Source organism: Carassius gibelio, chromosome A20 (assembly GCF_023724105.1).
Source record: "Carassius gibelio isolate Cgi1373 ecotype wild population from Czech Republic chromosome A20, carGib1.2-hapl.c, whole genome shotgun sequence".
NCBI classification, from domain to species: Eukaryota; Metazoa; Chordata; class Actinopteri; order Cypriniformes; family Cyprinidae; genus Carassius; species Carassius gibelio.
The window spans coordinates 3,117,962-3,138,011 of NC_068390.1; the positions used below are offsets into that span (position 1 = coordinate 3,117,962).

Sequence of the window (20,050 nt, forward strand, 5' to 3'; positions counted from 1 at the left end):
CTGTAAGAGTGAAACTGATTGTCACATTTCTTTCTTCAGTTATAAACAAAGACTGGAGGCATTTGATCACCAGAACAACGCAATGTTTTACGTTTTTATTAGTGCTTCCTGTTATTATCGTGATGCCACAGAGAACGATGGGTAAGTTTGTCACATAAAACCTGACTAAAAGACAATTATATTTTCATATCTTCCACCGTGATACTTTAAATGACAAGCTTCCCACTGAGTAGATCCAGAGTTTCCCGTTGTAATTATGACATAGAGAACATGACAAAAAAGCATCATAGCAAACGGTTATCGGTTTGACATTAAACATCCAGACGATTAATTTAATCATTTCATGTATAAATGATCATTAAAATCATATTTGAATAGCACGTTTTGAAAACTTATAGTAAATACGTACTGCTCAGCATCAATCAAAGTTAAAAATGTAAAAATAAAAAGTCACAGAGGCGTAAGTTTTGTTTTGTGAGACGACATGAATGCTGAAAGATAAATCATATGAAAGAATGTATGAATGAATGAAATCTATGAATGCATTAGGGGGAACCGACTATCTTCAGAGAAGTTTAAATGTCATTTGCTTTTGGTCTTCCCTCTGTGCAATGCCTAAAGCAGTGTTTATAAGACCAGCTGCTTTGTTTACAGAGGTTACCATGGAAACAACTCTATTTCTGCTGTTCCATCAGTGCCACCTGCTGTCAGACAGTGGAGTTACATTTTCATTCAGCATATCTGCCGTTTTTATTCACACCAATGCGAAAACGCGACCAAACATTTGTTGTAAATCTTAACCAGTAGATGATCTATCCATTAGATCTAAAAATCATAACTAATAAGGTAGCCTATGTAGAATTGGTTATGGAGCAGATAAAATGCTTTATTTATTTATTTTCTTAATTTTGACTGATCCTTTTCCTAAAAATGACTTGTGAGGTGTATAATATTTTTTTTTTTTTTAAGTTTGTGAAAACTTAATCTGAATGTAGTACATTTTAGTAAACAGTGCTTTTATCTGTTGTGACTTGAGTACTTTTTGAACGTTTCCAGCATATTTTTAGAATAGTGTAATAACAGTGATAACTGTGCTCATTTTGGTCACTATAATCATCATATGACATTTTCATACCATTTCATCCATAGCCAAGAGTGTGTAACAAAAGTAAACGGCACCTTTTCTTTCTTTTGACACTGTAGGTGTGGGTTTGGGTAAAGGCTCTCTGTTGTTACTAGGGTGTGAGTGTACTGTTCAACAGTAGAAATATGTCAGTAGAGATTCTGCAGTCCCACAGAATCACTCTTTAAAATGGTTCCAAAAGGGGGTTATCATAGCAGTGCCATAGAAGAACCAATTAGGGCTCCTTAAAGAGACTAACAGCATAAATATTAAAAGGTGAAGAACATTTCAATAATCCAAAGAACCTTTTATCCGTTATAATGAACAATGGAAAGGTTTCATGAGTGTTAAGATGCCAATAAAAATCTATATAATAGCTGAAAAATACAGCCTACTCTGTCTCCCGTGTCACAGACAGGTGCTTGCAGTGCAGACAGCTTCATTGATTGGAATCTTTGAAAGGTTTTTTTGTTAGTTTTTTTGTTGCAATGAGCTATAATCAGTGTAGACGTGTAGGTTGTTTATGGTTGACAGTGAAATCAAAACTTGTTGCATTAAACTAATTCAGCTGATGAGCAGTTACTGATATAAGCAGCAGCAGCTTCCACTGGCTCATCTAATTCAAATTCAAAGTCGGAAAAACCTGTTTTATAACATTAGTTTTATTGTTGTGACACATTTTGTGACACTTACTCTATCCCCCAAGATTACTTTTATAAACATGAGCCACATCCAAAAGGTAAAGAGGGAGGTGTTGCTACAATTTATAACAACATTTTCAGTTTTTCTCAGAGGTCAGGCTTCAGGTATAACTCGTTTGAAGTAATGGTGCTTCATATAACATTATCCAGAGAAACAAGTGTTAATGATAAATCCCCTGTGATGTTTGTACAGGCTACTATATACTAGGCGTTGCAGATTACTGATTAATACTAGTAAATTTTTTTATTTAAAAATTACTCGACTAGCCTACTCGTGGTTAATGCTATAGTAAATGAAAACACATTAAATAGTTTTTTTTTATCAATAAACACTTATAAGTTCATAGCCTTATGCAACGATTACATTTGAAAATTGTCAAAATTTTATACTATTTGTATCTGTAACAATCACAAAAAATGTTTTATCTACATTCGGATACAACGTCATACAGTTACTCGATAAGACTGTTGTGCCTATCTTCTTTTCATAGTTATCACTGAACAAGTATGTCATGTTAAACTAATAATATTTATTAATTTCTAAAATAATATTTATCATTCAAGCAAAGAGATGTCATGACAAACGTTAAGTGATCATTTCCACACGACTGAATCAATTCAATGCGCACAATTTCATTACGCAGAACTCTTTAAGCGAATCTTAATGTTAATGAACTTCACTAAGCAGATGCGTGTGTGCCGCACAAACCAGCAAAAGATAAAGATGCAAACATGCAGGACAAGTAGAAAATGTATCCGTATATAAGTTCATTATTAGCCTACTCTTGAGAGAGAACTGGTTTGGTTTTTGAGAGACTCAGACGCGCAACGCAGTTGTTTGATTGGTGAGCGCACTGAGCTTATTCCATTCATTCATATCATATCGTAGCAAATAGCAAATGTAAAATCATCGCATTTTAAATATATATAAATAATAGAACATTTATGATGTATTATCAAGGTGAAATTATTCTTGCAAAGCTCTGATTTCTGAGTGATACACAGAGAGGCAACAGTAATGAGGTGTTTGATTTGCGGTCTTTTCACTCAAAGTTTACATTCATTCACTTCTTTTGTACGCCTTCTTTCTTTGCGTGAACATCTGAGCGGCATTATGCAAATCTTCCCACATCATGACGTAGAGATGTGGGGGCGTGTTACAATTAGAGGGGTGTGGAAAAATCTTAACTTTGATAATAGAATATTTCTTTGGATTTGAGACTTTAGTATTTGTAACTTTACAGATCTTCTTTATTCGCCAAGAGCTTGTAACACTCCAAAGAGAAAGGAAAAATTGAAATCGCATCATATGACCCCTTTAAGCCAGGACTAGGCCCTTAGTTAAATTAAGATATTTTTACACAAATGCCTTAGGAGAAAAAATTAAAGGTGTGCATCTTGACACAGAACAATGAAACTGAAATATTTTAAAATATATCAAAGCAAGATATTAAAGATCAATTGATCAAATCAAAAGATCAAATCGATTGGCTGGTTCAGGTGAATGTTATTAGGGTTGAAGCTAAACTCTGCAGTATAGTAGCTCTCCAGCAGCAGAATTGGAGACCCCTGTTAAGGACATTTGTTGATATAGCATTTTACAGGCCAACACCCAAAAAGGCAGACAAATGAAAATTAGGAATCGTTCGACTCGCTATGTTGTTCCGAATCTAACAAGGTCAATTTTATGATTTTGGCAAAACTGGTCGGTCAGAAGTTAGAAGTATAATTGTAAATGTTTTATATATCTTTGACCAGTAGGTGCTGCTGTGTTGCGAAGAGATAGCCTCATGTCCATTTTTGAGCGAATTTTCATCAAATTTGTTAACATGCCAGAGTTTGCGATAGAGACTCCAAATTAGCTTTAGTTATTTAGTATTAGTATTAGTAATTAGTTAACATTGAGACTGTCCTCTATCTGTGTGCAAAATTTTATAACTTTCCTGCTAGTGGTTCTATGGGCTTCCCAAGTGGAAGAAGTAGACTAAAACTAACAGATACAACTGGTGCTTAGCCCTTATAAATAACAATGGCAAGGAAGAATCTTAATGACGTATCGGTATAAATTAGCCTGTTGGATACTTTAGTTATTTTTTAAGTGATATTTTAAGCAATGAATTGCTTGTGCAAAGGAGGCCATTTCTGGTTCCTTGATTTGCCATTTTCCATTGCTGGTGGGCAAAAAAAATAATAAAAATTATTCTGTACCTGTCTACATGTGCTGATTGAGTGAGTGTTCATGTGTGTTATCTAACCTCCAGTCCATTTTCTCCACCAGGTAGGCACACATTAAAAAGCCAGTGCGATTGAAGCCATGCGTGCAGTGAACGCCTGCGGGAGACAGAACAACAACAGTGACATCAACACAACTGAATCAGACATTATTCACAGCCCACCCACCAAACCAATCATTCTGGACACATGAACGATTTTCATCCTTCACTGAAATCAATATCATCATTTTTGGTTATTTATGCAGTCTGTGTGTATAAGCAGGACGGGACGGCTGGCCTTTGGAGTGATGCAGTGGGAACTGATGACAGAACAAAGCCCTTCCCTTACGAAAAATAACCATGGTTTTATTATAGTAAAACTGTAGTAACCCATGGTTTTTTGGCGTATTGACTGCCATTTGTAAAACCACAGATTTACTACAAATACCATGGTTAAACTATGGTTAATATAGCAAAACCATGGTTAATTTGTGGTTACCATGGTTTAACTACAGTAACCATGGTTTTTTGGTTTTATTTGTAGTAAAACCATGGTTAATTTTCATAAGGGTTCCTCTCCTGCTCACTGATACACATAATAAATGTGCAGCGCTCAGTGCTGAACTCTGCTCTGCACATAGCTGTGTGAACTTATTAAGATAATTACAGTCATCAGCTGGAAGGGCTTTCCGAGCGTTTCTTTCATAGAGCTGGACTTTTGTTTTGAGTTTGCCTCTTCTGCATCAGGGTAAAAATCAAAGAGTAATGAAAAACAGGCCAAAGTCAGCCATTGGGTTGCAATATACTACAACTGACGAGAAATGTGATATTTAAAAAAATTCAAGCTACACTATGTCATTTTGTGTATTTTTGTGAGCCTCCTACAGTTAAGTGAGTGATTTCACTGTTCCGATATATATTTAGTTGTCGACCAATACTGATTTTCTGATGAATGATGCCAATATCTCATGAGCATGGTGGACTATAGTCAATGTAAAGCCAATATATATGATATCACTATTTAATTTAAACAAAATACAACTTTGTACACACCAATAATTGTTACATAATATTTATATATTAAAAAAAATTAAAATCTTAATTTAAATTAAGAAATGATTGAAATTAATTAAAAAGGATGTAATTGAATGTTTGCAAGGTTATTAAATTAAATGATTATTAGATGCTCAAAGACTTGTTTAAGTTATATAAATGTGCATTTGCTGAATACTGACAAAGGTTGAGTAAGGTAAACATTTGCATTAAACAATTAATGTCTCAAATATTATGCCGTTTGCCTTTCTATAACTAATAATACAAAAGAAAGCACTATAAAACTCTTTCCTACACCATTTACAGTCTTTGTTTAACAAAGAGAGCAAATTAATAGAGACTTGTGAGAGAATTGGAATAAAAGTCTTGTATATTGAAGTCAGTTTCTACCACAAAAAAGAAAAGGTAATTGCAACTTTCCTTGCAATTATGTGATGGAAACTCCCAATGGCGACAAATAAAGTCAAGATTAATCACAATTAACTTGGCGGAAATGGGTTTCTATAGTCCTGCTTCTGACACACCGGCTAAATGCCAATCTTTAAGAAATGCCAAATATCAGCCAATGTATCGCTGAAGGATGACCTGACCACTGGAAAGCTCACACATGTATTTGTTGCTGCCGTAAAGCAATCGACCCTTTTGCGTAATTTCGTTTTGGCCAGTTCACACTCCAACAAAGCAGGTGGCGCTAGTTCACCTTAACGCCACTCATGACAAGACGATGAAGCAGTGTGAAGTCTTTTAGGCCCTGTCCCAAATGGCACACTCAGGACTTTTGGACTTGCTGAGCACAATTCAGAGCGTTAAAATGCTGAATGGGACGGCCTATGGACTCGTAGACTCGGCGAGCACGCACAGTTTAAGTCCAGGACACCGAAAGTCCACATGAAGTGCGCCATTTGGGACAGGGCCTTAGATTCTTTAAAAAAGCCAATCAATAGTAAATAATTTCCACATGCTTCTGTACAGTTATGGTTACAATCTCTCATTCCATCTCCTTATGCTTGTATTTCTTCCTTTTGATTCTTTGGCCAAAAAAAGAAAGCACAAAATAAAGTTAAAGATAAATTTGACTAATACATTGTTTTTCTTCAAAAATGTACTGTAGATTGTTATCATGCCAATGTATTTTTGACAGTCCTAGTACACAGTACATATTTTTTGTTCTGGGGTTTCGATGGTACCCCTTGTTTTTATTCCTAAAGTAAGATTTAAGTTTAAGTTGCCAGTCTGTGAATTTACAGACTTGGCAGCCAAATGAGTTGAGTTATGAAACAATCTGACACACAGCATTGGCTTTAACATTTTATGACCAATCGCAGTTATTTCACCACATTGCACTGGTCCATTCACACAAAACATGTTAGGCTGATTCACAGAACAGAGCTTCCTGTCATTTTCATCCTAATGAACAATCTTCAGTTCTTCCACATTAGAGCGAGATATATACCAGTTGATGACACCTGATTGAGGAAATAAATGCTCTTGATTTGTAACAGCAGTGATCTGACCCACCAGCAGCGAAATCCACAGAAAGGGTTTACATCATTTTTACACAATATCTATTGATTGACATTAGCCCATAGCCTAGGAAAGACTATGAAAAGAAAAGTCATTTCAGAGGTAGTGCGGGTTTATGAAAAATTATGACAGACAAACACTGCAAAATAACGTGCACCGATGAAACGTTTCCAGAAACATACATCACATTCGATGGCAAAATGAACAAACTCCCCCGAGCTTCTTGATCGCCTGCCTTCACGTAAACATCATATTTACACTCACATGACGTGACTAATGAGCTTTCTTATCAAAGTGTCCTCACATGGATGCAGCTGTATTGTGGCCTCTAGCTGCACAAAAATACAAATTTCATCAGAGGCAATCGCAGCAAATGCCACACATTCATCAAAGTGATTTTATACCACAGCCCACAGCTGTCCGAGGCACTAGATAGTGATTGAACTAAAACTTTTATACCGCACTGATGCAAACAGCCACTCCACAGACGCTCAGCTCCAATGACGTCTGAGTTTAAGGGCCTTTTCTGCTTTTGAAGTGTTGTTTAAACATGGGAAGATCTACTTCAGCACCTCTGAGGGGGTTTATGGTGTCGCATGATAAAACTAGCAAACACAACAAAACTGCCCTGAACAAGTAGGAGGAACAGCACTGAGGATTATGGGTAGTGATCTGGATCTGGTCATATTCAGCAGCACAGAGCCTGCACCGTACAAATATACATCACTTTAAGATTAAAAACAGACAGCTGGGGTTGCCAGGAATCATAAAAAAAATACAGTTTTAAGAATTACTGGGAGGCATATGTTTTGGTGTTTGTATATTTTACAACTTCTAACTGTATATTTAATTTAGTAATACAGTCTACTTGAACTATCAAACCTTGAAATGTACTAATAACCATTATAATACACTTTAAAAAAATATGAAGAAAGCAAACTAAAAAATATATAATTCTATGTGATGTGTCAAAAACAGAAATGTGATATTATTATACTTTAAAATTACATATAATGAAATGTTACATCATTTGCAATTACCGTATATGGTTAAGTAACTTGCAGTGAACCAAGTAATTAGGTTTTTTCATCAGCTGTGATAAATTTGAAGATATTGATAGATCACATTCTAGATATCAGGCTGATATGTGATGCAGAGCTTGGCTAGTCATACTGAAAATTAATTTTTTTTTTTTTTTTTTTTCGCCGACAAATCCACACATAAACACCTCAACGCATCTGAATAATCTTTACTTTTTCAAGCGTGAGATAACAGCCACTGGAGCATCAACTATCAGTCTTTATAAAGTGTTCATCATGACAGTGTTTCATGAAATAAGATGCTTCCACTGATTTGTTAAAAAAATAATATACACATTAAATGTTAACATTACTGTCAGACACATTACATTATCATACACATGAATTAATGCACAAGAGTGTATAAGTGGGGCAAGAAATATCATATTAGTCAGTCAGTATGTGTGTTATCTAACAGCAACCCTAGCAACAGTTGTCATGTGAACTGTTTAATGTTGTAAACAGTTTTTTGTCTAATTGAAGCGTACGCTACTCTTCACACTCCCACAGCGCTTCACAAGTCTCGTGACAGTTTGAGATACCTACAGCTGATGAACCCACCCACGCCAAACATAACAATTCAGTTTCCTAAGAATAAACCTGAAATTCATTCATCACAGACGTAAGATCCTGGGTGTCACTCAACTCTACAAACACAACTCGACACGACACGCTGCAAGCTGATCGTAAAAACCTTTCCATATAAAGCCCTGCGCTCACGTGCCTTCAGTTAGATTTGTAGACGAGTGTTATTCATGCATTCATTTCTTTACAAAACTACAATTTTTATATATATAAAAAAAGATTCAAATGGAATGCAGTTTAAAATGTACAATTATTATTTTTAACTTAATATTGAAGAGTTTATTACAAATAATGTATCTATGCACACCATAATAAAAAAAGCTGTGAATTTGCCTTATTTCCATTGACAGATCTTGCACCAGGTTCTAGTTGGTGGTTCATATTCATCACTCTGACCAGTCTGAGCTGTGTTTATATACACATCGTCACTATAGACAATATACACAATATATTTTTTTGCAATTTGCATTCACAATGTAGCCGAAATTTAGCTTGTGTGATCACACCTTTACACACTCACGACACAACTGATGTCTGATGGACAACAGGGAGGAAAACACAGAGGATGCACCTCGTGAAACGGGAATCTATAATGAGAACAAACCCATGTATAAGATATTGCTTCATACTTCTGGGTCACTCCATAAATCTCATAACACCATTTGTGTTTTTCATTGTTTTGAAGACTTTACTATTATTCTGCTATTTGGAAAACGACATAAAAAATAACATTCACATTTGGCAAGGTTCAAATGCAAGTAAAACACAGGTTTTGTGTGAAAATAAAGCACCAGTGCTACAAACTAACAGTCTTTACCTCAGTGGAGCATTTACCATGAAGCTGAATTCAGGATCCCAAAAGTGAGTATTTTCTATGTGGAAACCCACATAAAAATAAAATATGAGAAAGGAATAGTTTTAAGTCGTTTATGACAGATGCAGAAACAGAGGCTCACTACCATGTGATGTTTGTGGTAAATGCAGAAGGAAAAAACAGTGTAGGCTCTGTGAGACTTTCTGGTGTTTTTAAAGAAGTCTCTTCTGCTCACCAAGGCTGTGTTCATGTGATCTACAATACTGTTAAATATCGTGAAATAGTATCTTGGATTCTATGTGTATATACTGTTAAAGTGTAATTTATTTCTGTGATGCTCCGCTGTATTTTCAGCATCATTCCTCCAGTCTTCAGTGTCACATGATCTTCAGAAATCAGAATAATAATAATCTTATCATCAATGTAGAAAATATATTTTTGTGTAAGCCATGTTTCACACAGGATTCTCTGCTGAAGAGGAACTTCAAAAGAACATTTATCTGAAACAGAATTATTATTATTATTATTATTTTTATATTTTTTTATGTCACTCTTGGTCAATTTAATGTATCCTCGCTAAATAAAGTTATTGATAAAAAACTAACATCTAAAATTGTAATAGGCTGTTCTCTAAATAGTTTGGGTTTTGTTAGCCTGTTTTATTGTCTGCCAAGTGAATATCTTTCGTTTTATTATGTAATAAAGTAATAACAGCATAATTTCCCTCCACGAGTAATCATAGGTCCTGCAAACACAAATTCATTTCTTTTAATCAATGTAGTAAAATCTAAAAGGCATCCTGTTCACATTCTCTAACTTTATCTGAGAGCTTTTCTGTGTGAAGGAGAGTATGAGAGTAGATATCGAATAGAAGACGCTCTGTGTAACTGATTTCCCTGATTAATAACAGTGATTCCTCTCAGAGCCCTGACCTCTGGCTCTTCCCCAAATGTCCCTGAGCTCATGTCCCCTGCAGTGTCACTCACACTGTTGCTGTGGTGATAGTGACACCTCCTCCCTCTCTTTTAGCAGGTTCTGTGTATTAACGCGACTCGAGAGCGCCTCCAACAGGACAAACTCACACTCGCTGGTCAGGGGTGGAACATATCAGCCCCAAGTGACAAAATATATATATATATATATATATATATATATATATATTTTTTTTTATTAACACTGTTTTTCCATAAAAACACATTCAATTTACGACAGAAGGTGACAGTAAAGACATTTATGATGTTACAGATGATTTCAATTTCAAATAAATGCCGTTCTTTTGGACTTTCTTTTCATCAAAATAATCTTTTTTCGTTTCGTTTCCAGAAGACAGCATAACTGTTTTCAACACTGATAACAACCAGAAATGTTTCTTGAGCAGCAGATTATACTGATTTCTGACGAACCATGTGACACTGAAGACTGAAGATGCAGCTTTAATCACAGGAATACATTTTAACATACAGAAAACAGTTATTTTATATTGTAATAATATATCGCTGTTTTACTGTATTTCTGTCCCATTAAATGCCGGCTCGGTGAGCAGAGGAGATGTCAAAACCATTAAACATCTAACTGAGCCCAAACCTTTGAACAGAAGTGTGTTTCAGGGCTGTGATATAAAGCATCTGAGTAATTTCATTTCATTTGGTGACTTCCTGGTTATTGGCAGTCACTTTGATTTGAGTCAAACGTTAATGTCTGCAGATCTCATACACATCTACACACACAGTATAATACTGTACATTATTATTCACAGAGTTCACTGCTGCATGTCAATCACTCAAAGTCTGTCACTTAGTTCCCATGATGCCTCATTTATCAGGACATGATGAGATAGCCATATTCCTATTCCTATTTATTATTATATTGCATGAAATATAATTTACTTTCATCTCTTACATCCACTCTTATCTAGATTGTATATATCAAGCTGTATTCACTTACCCTGCTAAGATGATGGTTTCATTTATATGTTGATGATCTTCATTTATTTACAATAAATATGAAACAAATCCACTTTTTTGATTATTTGCATGGTAAGAAATTAGAGTTCTGTATTTCTTTTTTTACCAGACGTGATGTGAAGGCACTCAAATCTGCCGTGTGGTGTTTATGTTCATCACACTGAGAATCACAGAGGTGTTTGGTGTCGAACCGTTCCTCTAAATACTATATGCACAACTATCTTCTATGTTGCTACAGAAGAACATAATGAAGCAGAGCTGTGAGAAGTGATCCGGCTGCTCTTACCGATGAGCTCGGTGGGCGTCTTCTGGATGAAGTGCTCACACAGCCTGATGAACATCTCTGTCGTCTCCACCGCGGGACATTCACCGTGACTGAACCACACACAAACACCAAATAAATATCATCTCTCCAATCCTGAGGCACATCGAAGCCCTGAATACATACAGCTGGGACTCAGAGCACGCCATCAGATCAGATTGTGTTTAACATTTAAGCAAATGAAAAAAACATCTGTATTGTCTGATCAAGATGTTGTTTTATTATATTTGTGTCCTTTATTCACACTGGACCTACAACATCTTCAAATTATCGGCATTATTACCGTAAGTGCTTTCAAATGAATAATTGTGATTGATTGCATCCAAAATAGGTTTTTGTTTAACAATATATGTGTGTATGAGTGTTGTGTATATTTATTATGTATATAGAAACACACACACATACAGCATATATTTTGAAAATATGTACATGCGTATATTTATATTCGAATAATTTATATCATTTGTGACCCTGGACCACAAAAGGGTCTTTAGGGTCAATTTTATGAAATTGAGATTTGTGCATCATCTGAACGCTGAATAAATCATCTTTCCATTGATGTATGGTTTGTTAGGATCAGAGACAACTATTTGTAAATCTGTAATCTGAGAGAGCAAAAAAATATAAATACTGAGAAAATCATCTTTAAAGTTGTTCAAATGAATTCTTAGCGATGCATATTACTAATAAATAAATAAGTTTTGATATATTTACAGTAGGAAATGTACAAAATATCTTCACCGAACATTATCTTTATTTAATATCCTAATGATTTTTGACATGAAAGAAAAATTTATAATTTTGACCCAAACACGTTTTTTTTTTTTTACATTTATAAATATATTTAATATATAAACGTAACACGTTTTCTTAAATATATACATGCATGTGTGTGTATTTATATGTACAAATTAAATATACACAGTACACACATACATATATCATGTAAACAAACACTTATATTTTGGATGTGATTAATAGCAATTAATCCTTTGACATTAATTTTTTTTCACAATATTTTCAAAACGATTCCTCAATACTACCCCATTCCTAAACTTAACAACTACCTTATTAACTATTAATAACTGAAGTGTGACCCACAGTGGTTATAAACAGCTGGTGAGATATTATTCATAGCTGAAACGAGTTGAGGCTTGGACCCAGAAACAGCGGTGCATTACACTTCACACGACTCTGTCGCTCACATACCCTTTGCAGGAAAGTTTGATGTATTTGATTCCTTCTTTTTCGATCTCTGCTCGGTCGTAGAAGCGGCTGGTGTTGGTCAGGTCCACCAGCAGACCCATCTTCACCTGCGGACAGGACAGCATCACATTAACACCGCTCAGGCATTTCTTTCTGTTATCAAAACTAAAGAAGATATTTTAAAGAATGTTGTATTAATCAAACAGTTGATGGTAGCTGCATTTAATTTTTTTCCCCATGCTATGAAAATCAATGGCTACCACCAGCTGTTTGAAAGAAACTTGAGGGTGAGTGAATGATGATAGAGTTGTTTTATTTTTGGGCGAACTCTTCCTTTAAGAGGAATGTCCATACCTTTAAGCTTTTGAGATAGTTGGACAGCATGCTGGGATGAAACCTGTTCTCCTCCGGGACTTTATCGTCATAGCGTGGTCCAAGCATGGTTTTCATGGGCAGAAATTTACCTGTGGAGAGACATCATGCCTTTAATAAACACTCACAATGATGGTTTAGTGCAGCAAACCCTTACAAAGAGTACTGCTGGGGTATTCAATTAATTATGTCACAGGCGACACCTGTCTCCTTTTATTTTATTTATTTTTTATTTATTTTTTTTGCCTAATCATCTTTGGAGTTTATTTTTGTAATGCCTTCGTCATAGTAGGATTCGATACGTACTTCTGCTTCTCAGCAAATCAGCAGGCCGGACGTAACATCACGCAATGAATATTCATGAACTAAGCCCGCGTCATAGTTGAATTCGAACACACGCCCCGCCCCCGCCTCGCATCGAGTGACGTACTTGTGTTGTCCTGCGTGCAGCGAGCTAATCTGGCTAGCCACTCAGTTTGAAACCAGTCAAAATAAACAAGTTTAGAGAGACCCTTGTATCTACTTTGACGTCGTACATGAGCCTGATTAAAAACACACGTTATTAAGTTATCATTGGGTGGCTTTTTTTCGCGTTTATTCAGACGCAGCGTCAGACGCAGAGTCAGAGCTATGATCAAGCCCAGACTACGGTGTATCAGTAGAGCAGCTTTGTTTACAAGTATCTGACAGATGCTCACCAGCTACAGGTTGTCCTCTTCTGGGACAGTTCTTCCATCGCGGAGGCGCTCCGGTCTGAGCCATGCTCCCGCTGCTGAACGCGACGAGCGTTGCTCCGGAGCTCGGGTCTGTCTCCGGTGATCAGCTCTGGGCCCGTCACACAAACCCCGGTTCAGTAGCGGTTCACTACTCTATCAACAGTTTCGCTGTACAGAGGCTCTTCCTCGGGTCGGCAGTCATGAGATGAGCTCCATGAGGCGTCCGCTTCTCAAACCAAACTCAAGAGAAAACAGAAGTCAATTCTTCACGTTATCCCGCAGGACTGTGCGTTACACACCGACACCGAGAGCTGACACTACACGCGGCCAGCAGGGGGCGCCAAACACATAGATAGATAGATAGATAGATAGATAGATAGATAGATAGATAGATAGATAGATAGATAGATAGATAGATAGATAGATAGTTAGATAGATAGATAGATAGATAGATAGATAGATAGATAGATAGATATAGTCAGATGATAGATAGATAAATAGATAGAGAGATAGGCAAACCAATCTCTAGGAACTTGCAATTCGACTTGACAAAAATAAATCGAATCTGAATTATTTGCGCCAGAATAAATGGGTTTTATTTTCAGTCCTACTGTAATGCATTTCTCTGTAGATGTCATGGCAACTAAGGTTCACTTAAAGTGAGAACTAAATACCCATGTGATGATCTAATTTATGTTGCAATTATTGCTAAAGCCCTTATCACTGTATAAAGTATAAATCACGCAAATACCACAAACAGATTTGCTTTTAGAAAGTGCACCATTAGTGCTGGTTGTTTTCCCAGCAAAACTGAGCATTGCATCAGTTTATATTTTTTTACAAATGATGTGATGCAAAACAAGTGGGAAAAAGGAATTACATGCACATTTTAAAATCATATCATACATTTATATGGTTCCTAGCAAAAATGTTATTCATAATATATTTAGTCGCAAATGTAGTCTGGAGCTCTGCAGTCAGTTTCAGTAAGGGTGCTTTCACACTTGGTTCAATTGTCTGGTCTGCACCCGAGTTCAATTGCTCCCCCTGCCCCTGCTGTTATGCATTTATATTATGTTTTTTGGGTCTGAACTGCGGTTTGTTTGCATCATCAAGCCAGCAGCTCTTTACTCCGTTGCTTTGTAAATGAGTTTAAGGAGCCGTTAGACTCCGTGAAGTGAAGGCGAATCCCGTCGAGTGTGGTGTCATTCCCTTTAATAGGATTTTTCAACCTTAAAAATGTAAAAAAAATAAAATAAATACACACACACACACACTCAATATTAGAAAGAGAAATGGAGTAATCTTAACTCCAACCTCTTGTGTTCCTGGAGGTACACCAACATCACATATTTTGGATGTGTACTTAAGATGTGATCAGTTGGATCAAAAACAATTACTGTTGGTGTATCTTCAGGAACAGGGATGGGAATCCCTGGACTAACCCAATCCATAGTAACATTCAGCTTGGTTTCCTTAGTTTGAAACAAAAGCAATCAAAAACAGGTTCAGTTTCTTTAGGCTGGTCGATGAATTCTCCACAGTCTGTGTGGTTTTAGTTTAAAGCATGGCGCGAAGTATTCTGGAATGGCTTCTCCTGCTATTGTTATTTGCACCTCTTGCCACATGTACAGTTTATCTATCTCTGTCGCAGATGAGGGATTCACATGTGATAAATGTAGGGAAATAGTTAGGCTGACAGAGAACATTGTGAGGCGGCATACTCATGGGTCAAAACACCGCTCTTCTGTTCCGATCAAAACATTAAACCGGTTCTCACTCACTGATCCACCCACTGAGAAACCTGATGAAAGTGCTCTAGTTATTGGTGATTCTATTGTACAGAACGTGAATATAGAGACACCAGCCACCATAGTCAAATGTTTACCAGGAGCCAGAGCGCCTGACATCTTGGAAAATGTAAAAGTGCTGGCTAATGGCAAACGTTTAGCTCCACGTAGCATATCATCAAAATATAATAATGATTTTTGTTCGGGAGCTTTTATAAAAATAGAGAGCGTCTGCACTGCAATCTGAAATCTGATGTGGGTTATAATCACTAAACAAGGCAGAAATATTTTAAGCGATTTAAAAGAAAGTGCATGCTAAACATTAACGTTACCATAGTAAACATGGTAAATATGACCGCTTGAGGAAATCAGATGTCAGCTTCTTATTCTCTATCACAATCGTGTATTTATAGTAACTTTTATTATCTGTCACAAGTCTCGTCTTGAGAGTTAAGCTCCACGTTGCCTATCATAAAAAAATATAATAATGTTTTTGTTTGGGAGCTTTTATGACAATCGAGATATTATCATTTATTCTAAATGTGACTTAAAGGCTACAAATAAACAGAAACAGACTCGACTGAATAAGCAGGCTATTTTCATAAGCATTAAAAATAAATAAATACAATAGAAATAAGTGTATTTATGTGTGATTAATTTTGAGTCCTGAAAAATAAAATCTTTATGATTAATGTATCACTTATTCTATAGTTAAAACATCGATGCTTTTAAATTTAAATATTTAACAAAGCATGCAAACAAACGTCCGCTTTTATCATGTTCGTGTGTGATCATGCATGTTCCAGTGACTTATTTCGTATTCATTTTCTGATTACTTTGTTTCTTTTTTTATTATTCAATTAACAATCATACAAACATCACAGTAATTCAAATGACAAAAATACAAGCATCACAGTTCGTAAAACAAATATTACACAAAAAATATCTATATCTATATATATATATATATATATATATATATATATATATATATATATTTTTTTTTTTTTCAATTGAAAAGTTTTGAGTATATATCAATTATTGACACAGCTTTCTTCTTCTTTTTTTTTTTTTTACAAATTTAAGAGACTCAAAATATATAACAGTTTCAATTTGGAAAAATTTAAAACATGGTCTTGATTTGGAAAATGTAGCTTTATGAATATGGAATTTACCTAGTAAAGTTCTCTGATTACTTTGTTGTAGAAATGATGAGGTCGCATGACATTGCTCATGAGAGGCGTGTAAAGGGCATGTTTTAGTGACGCGCAGCGGAGCTTCAGGCTCCACTGTGGAAACCCTGCATCATCACAGTCCCGTCCACAGCCAGAGAGAGCTCTGGTGCCGGAAGTAAATTTCCCATTCATTTCTCCCATTGACTTTCGGAAAAATCTGTATCTAAAGAGTTTTAGAGCATGTGTGAGGATAACCAGCTACGGCTGAACTCATAAGCATATATCATTTCGAGTGAAAAAATTAAGAGAAAATCCAAAAAAAGTCAAAGGTACAAGACTGTGTACATATTTTCATTTCGAGCGCAGGAACTACTCATCCCATAAACCACCGCGCCTAATTGAATTCGACTGGAGCCACAACCGCGAACGAGCCTTTTGAGCGACTTCCAAATCTGATGACCGCCGCTCGCGCAAACTTTTTCCTCCAGTGAATTTTATTTTATATAGTGAATGTGCAGTAATAGCAGTTCTTTCAGTATTAATCGTGTAAATAAATAGTGTTTTATATAGGTATTGTGTATTGATTTTTATATTTATCATTGTGTATTTTATATTGTGTGCATGTGTGAAAGCGGTTAACAATAACGTCAGCAACATGGTGCAGTGCTTTGTACCTGACTGCAATCACCACTCAGTCGTCAACACATGTCGTTGCCATTACATAAATGTTCAGTAAATGCACAAAAAGGTATAACAAAAAATATTGTTTTGACAGTGGCATTATAAAATGCTTGATGTGACTCATACCATATGAAGGCTACAGTAGCCTAGTTAAAGTTGAAGATAATGCTAACTAAAGTTACCCACCTCCCTGCAAAACTCTCATGGCAGCCAAGGAGATCATGATTGCATTGATAAGTCTACCGTGCAAAAATGCAACACAGGTTTTTTATTTTTTATTTTTTTTTATTTTTATTTTTTTAATGATCTTCAGTGTTCTGCATCACTGTGGGATTGTGGGATTGTTCAGGATATGGGTAATGAAGTACTTAGCCAAGACATCGCGAATAAAAGGCATTTATGTCAAAACAAGGTTAGTGCCCCATGATCCTTTTGCGTTTATATGAGCATATACTATCGCTTAGTACAGCCGTAGCTGGTTTTAAGTCTACCATGTATGGTTACGTTTTTATGGCTTATACCCCAAATGTCAATGCAGAAATTGCATTGAATTTTTACTTCTGGCACCAGCTGATTAAAATATTCCATAAATTGAATAGTAATGACTTTATGAATTTCTTAATAAAATAGATAACCTCAGAAATATAATAACAAATGTAGATTCTACAGCTTTTAATACTTCAGTTTCATCCATCGCACCCAAAGATAAACTGCAGTGCTTTAGAACTATTGGACAGGAAGAGCTAAATAAACTTGTATCTATTGTATCTTGTATTGTATCACTGTATCTAAACCAATAAAATGTTTATTAGATCCAGTACCCACTAAATTACTGAATCAGTTGTTACCTGTAGCCGAGGAACCGCTTCTCAATATCATTAACTCGTCGCTATCTTTAGGCCACGTCCCAGAACCATTCAAGCTGGCGGTTATTAAGCCTCTTATTAAGAAATCACAACTAGATCCTAGTGAACTGGCAGATTATAGGTCCATTTCAAATCTTCCATTTATGTCAAAAATTTTCGAAAATGTTGTGTCTGCTCAGTTTAGCTCCTTCCTGCAAAAAATCTGTATGAAGAATTTCAATCAGGTTTCACTCCTCACAACAGCACAGAAACTGCACTTATTAAATTTAATAATGACTTGCTTCTTGCATCAGATCAAGGCTACATCTCATTGCTAGTTTTATTTTAGTGCTGCGTTCGACACCATAGATTATGACATACTCATAGATAGATTACAAAACTATGCAGGTATTCAAGGGCAGGATCTAAGCGTTAGTTTCGTGCGTAAGTAATCAGTAACTTCGTTATTTTTTTAAAAAAGTAATCCGTTATTTTAAGGAAAGGAAAATCCCGACTGCAGCCTGCTTTTTGTCAGACAGTAGTCCTAGGTCTACTGTGCCACCTGCGAATGTATCAGCGGAGCCGAAGCTCTGTGATCGTGAAGTTAATGGCTGTGATGCGTCTGTGCCCTGCGCCTGACCCTGTGTGTGTGTGGGTTTTTTTTTTCGAACTCCCGGCAAGATGGCAGAGAGGACAGCGTTTGGTTTATGGAAGTACGCACATTATTTTCAATTTGTCAACGAAAAAGAAATCGACTGTCGGACAAACGTTTCGAAAATCTGCTTCTGCTACGTTTTATTCAATACTTTGAGGAGTAAATGTAAGAGGACTGTGTTACAGCGAATTTAGGCTTGTGACTGTGAGTGACACTTTAATAATAATTAGTTCGGCTATTAAGCGATTTGTCATTTGCCTGTGTGGCAGTGAAGGATTTAATTCGGTTTGTTATCATTTTTGTCTGACAGGCAGCTGTTAATTTCTGTTAGATCGTTGGCTGGCTGGTTGTTCATCATTTCTAAATGGATTTAAATCTGCAAACCTGTTTAAGGTTGTGTTTACAAGTAAGCATACTTGTACTTTGATAACTGCATTATGTAAAGTTAAAGAAAAATCAGGAGTTATCTTGTGGTGCTCATAATATACAGTAGCCTAGGCTACTTGGGCTGGGTAACGTTAGGTGCGAATTTTGATTAATAATATGTTCTGTGATAATAAATAAATAAAACGCCATGTGGAATAGCCGATTGCTGACTGTCTTTCCTGTTATTGTTATCCTGCAGTGTTCATTTGGTCGGATGACTGACGTTATTCATTGTCGGGAGTCACGACTTCTAGGTGCATTTAAAGGGGCCGGGGGCTGTGTCTGTCATGTGTGAGCCGCTGCAAACGGCTTTTAATTTTTGGTAACGCATGAGTACTCTAACGCGTTACTTTTATGAATAGGTAACACTGTATCATAACTGATTACTTTTAATAGATGGTAACGTTGTAACTTAACTAACTACTTTCCAAAGTAACTATACCCAACACTGGTTACAAATGATTATTACTTACCTATAAGGCCCTAAATGGTTTAGCTCCTGCGTACCTAACTAGCCTTCTACCACGTTACAACCCATCACGCCCCTAAGGTCACAAAATGCTGTACTTTTTGTAGTTCCTAGGATAGCAAAGTCCACTAAAGGAGGTAGAGCTTTTTCACATTTGGCTCCCAAACTCTGGAATAGCCTTCCTGATAATGTTCGGGGTTCAGACCCACTCTCTCTGTTTAAATCTAGATTAAAAATGCATCTCTTTCGCCAAGCATTCGAATAATGCATCTCATAATTTGTGACTGCAGTAGTATCTGATCAAATGCGCATTATTATTATTTAGCTTGGGTAAAAC

General features: G+C 36.1%; 1 protein-coding gene across 2 annotated transcripts in view; it reads right to left on the reverse strand.

Moving 5' to 3' along the window:
- LOC127938312 (mRNA-capping enzyme) overlaps positions 1–14,006 on the reverse strand; it is an 80,617-nt gene extending 66,611 nt beyond the window's left edge. The window contains exons 1-5 of one of the 2 annotated variants that reach the window (XR_008148663.1): positions 13,655–14,006; positions 12,939–13,048; positions 12,588–12,691; positions 11,343–11,431; positions 4,080–4,155 (exon numbers count right to left, since the gene is read on the reverse strand). Coding sequence is in view for 1 of the 2 variants with exons in the window: in XM_052534844.1 (XP_052390804.1) it covers positions 4,080–4,155; positions 11,343–11,431; positions 12,588–12,691; positions 12,939–13,048; positions 13,655–13,718 (443 nt within the window). In the remaining variant the exon portion in view is untranslated. The remainder of the gene's footprint in view (positions 1–4,079; positions 4,156–11,342; positions 11,432–12,587; positions 12,692–12,938; positions 13,049–13,654) is intronic. The other variant, XM_052534844.1, reaches the window with a different exon arrangement.
- Between the last annotated feature and the right edge of the window lie 6,044 nt (positions 14,007–20,050).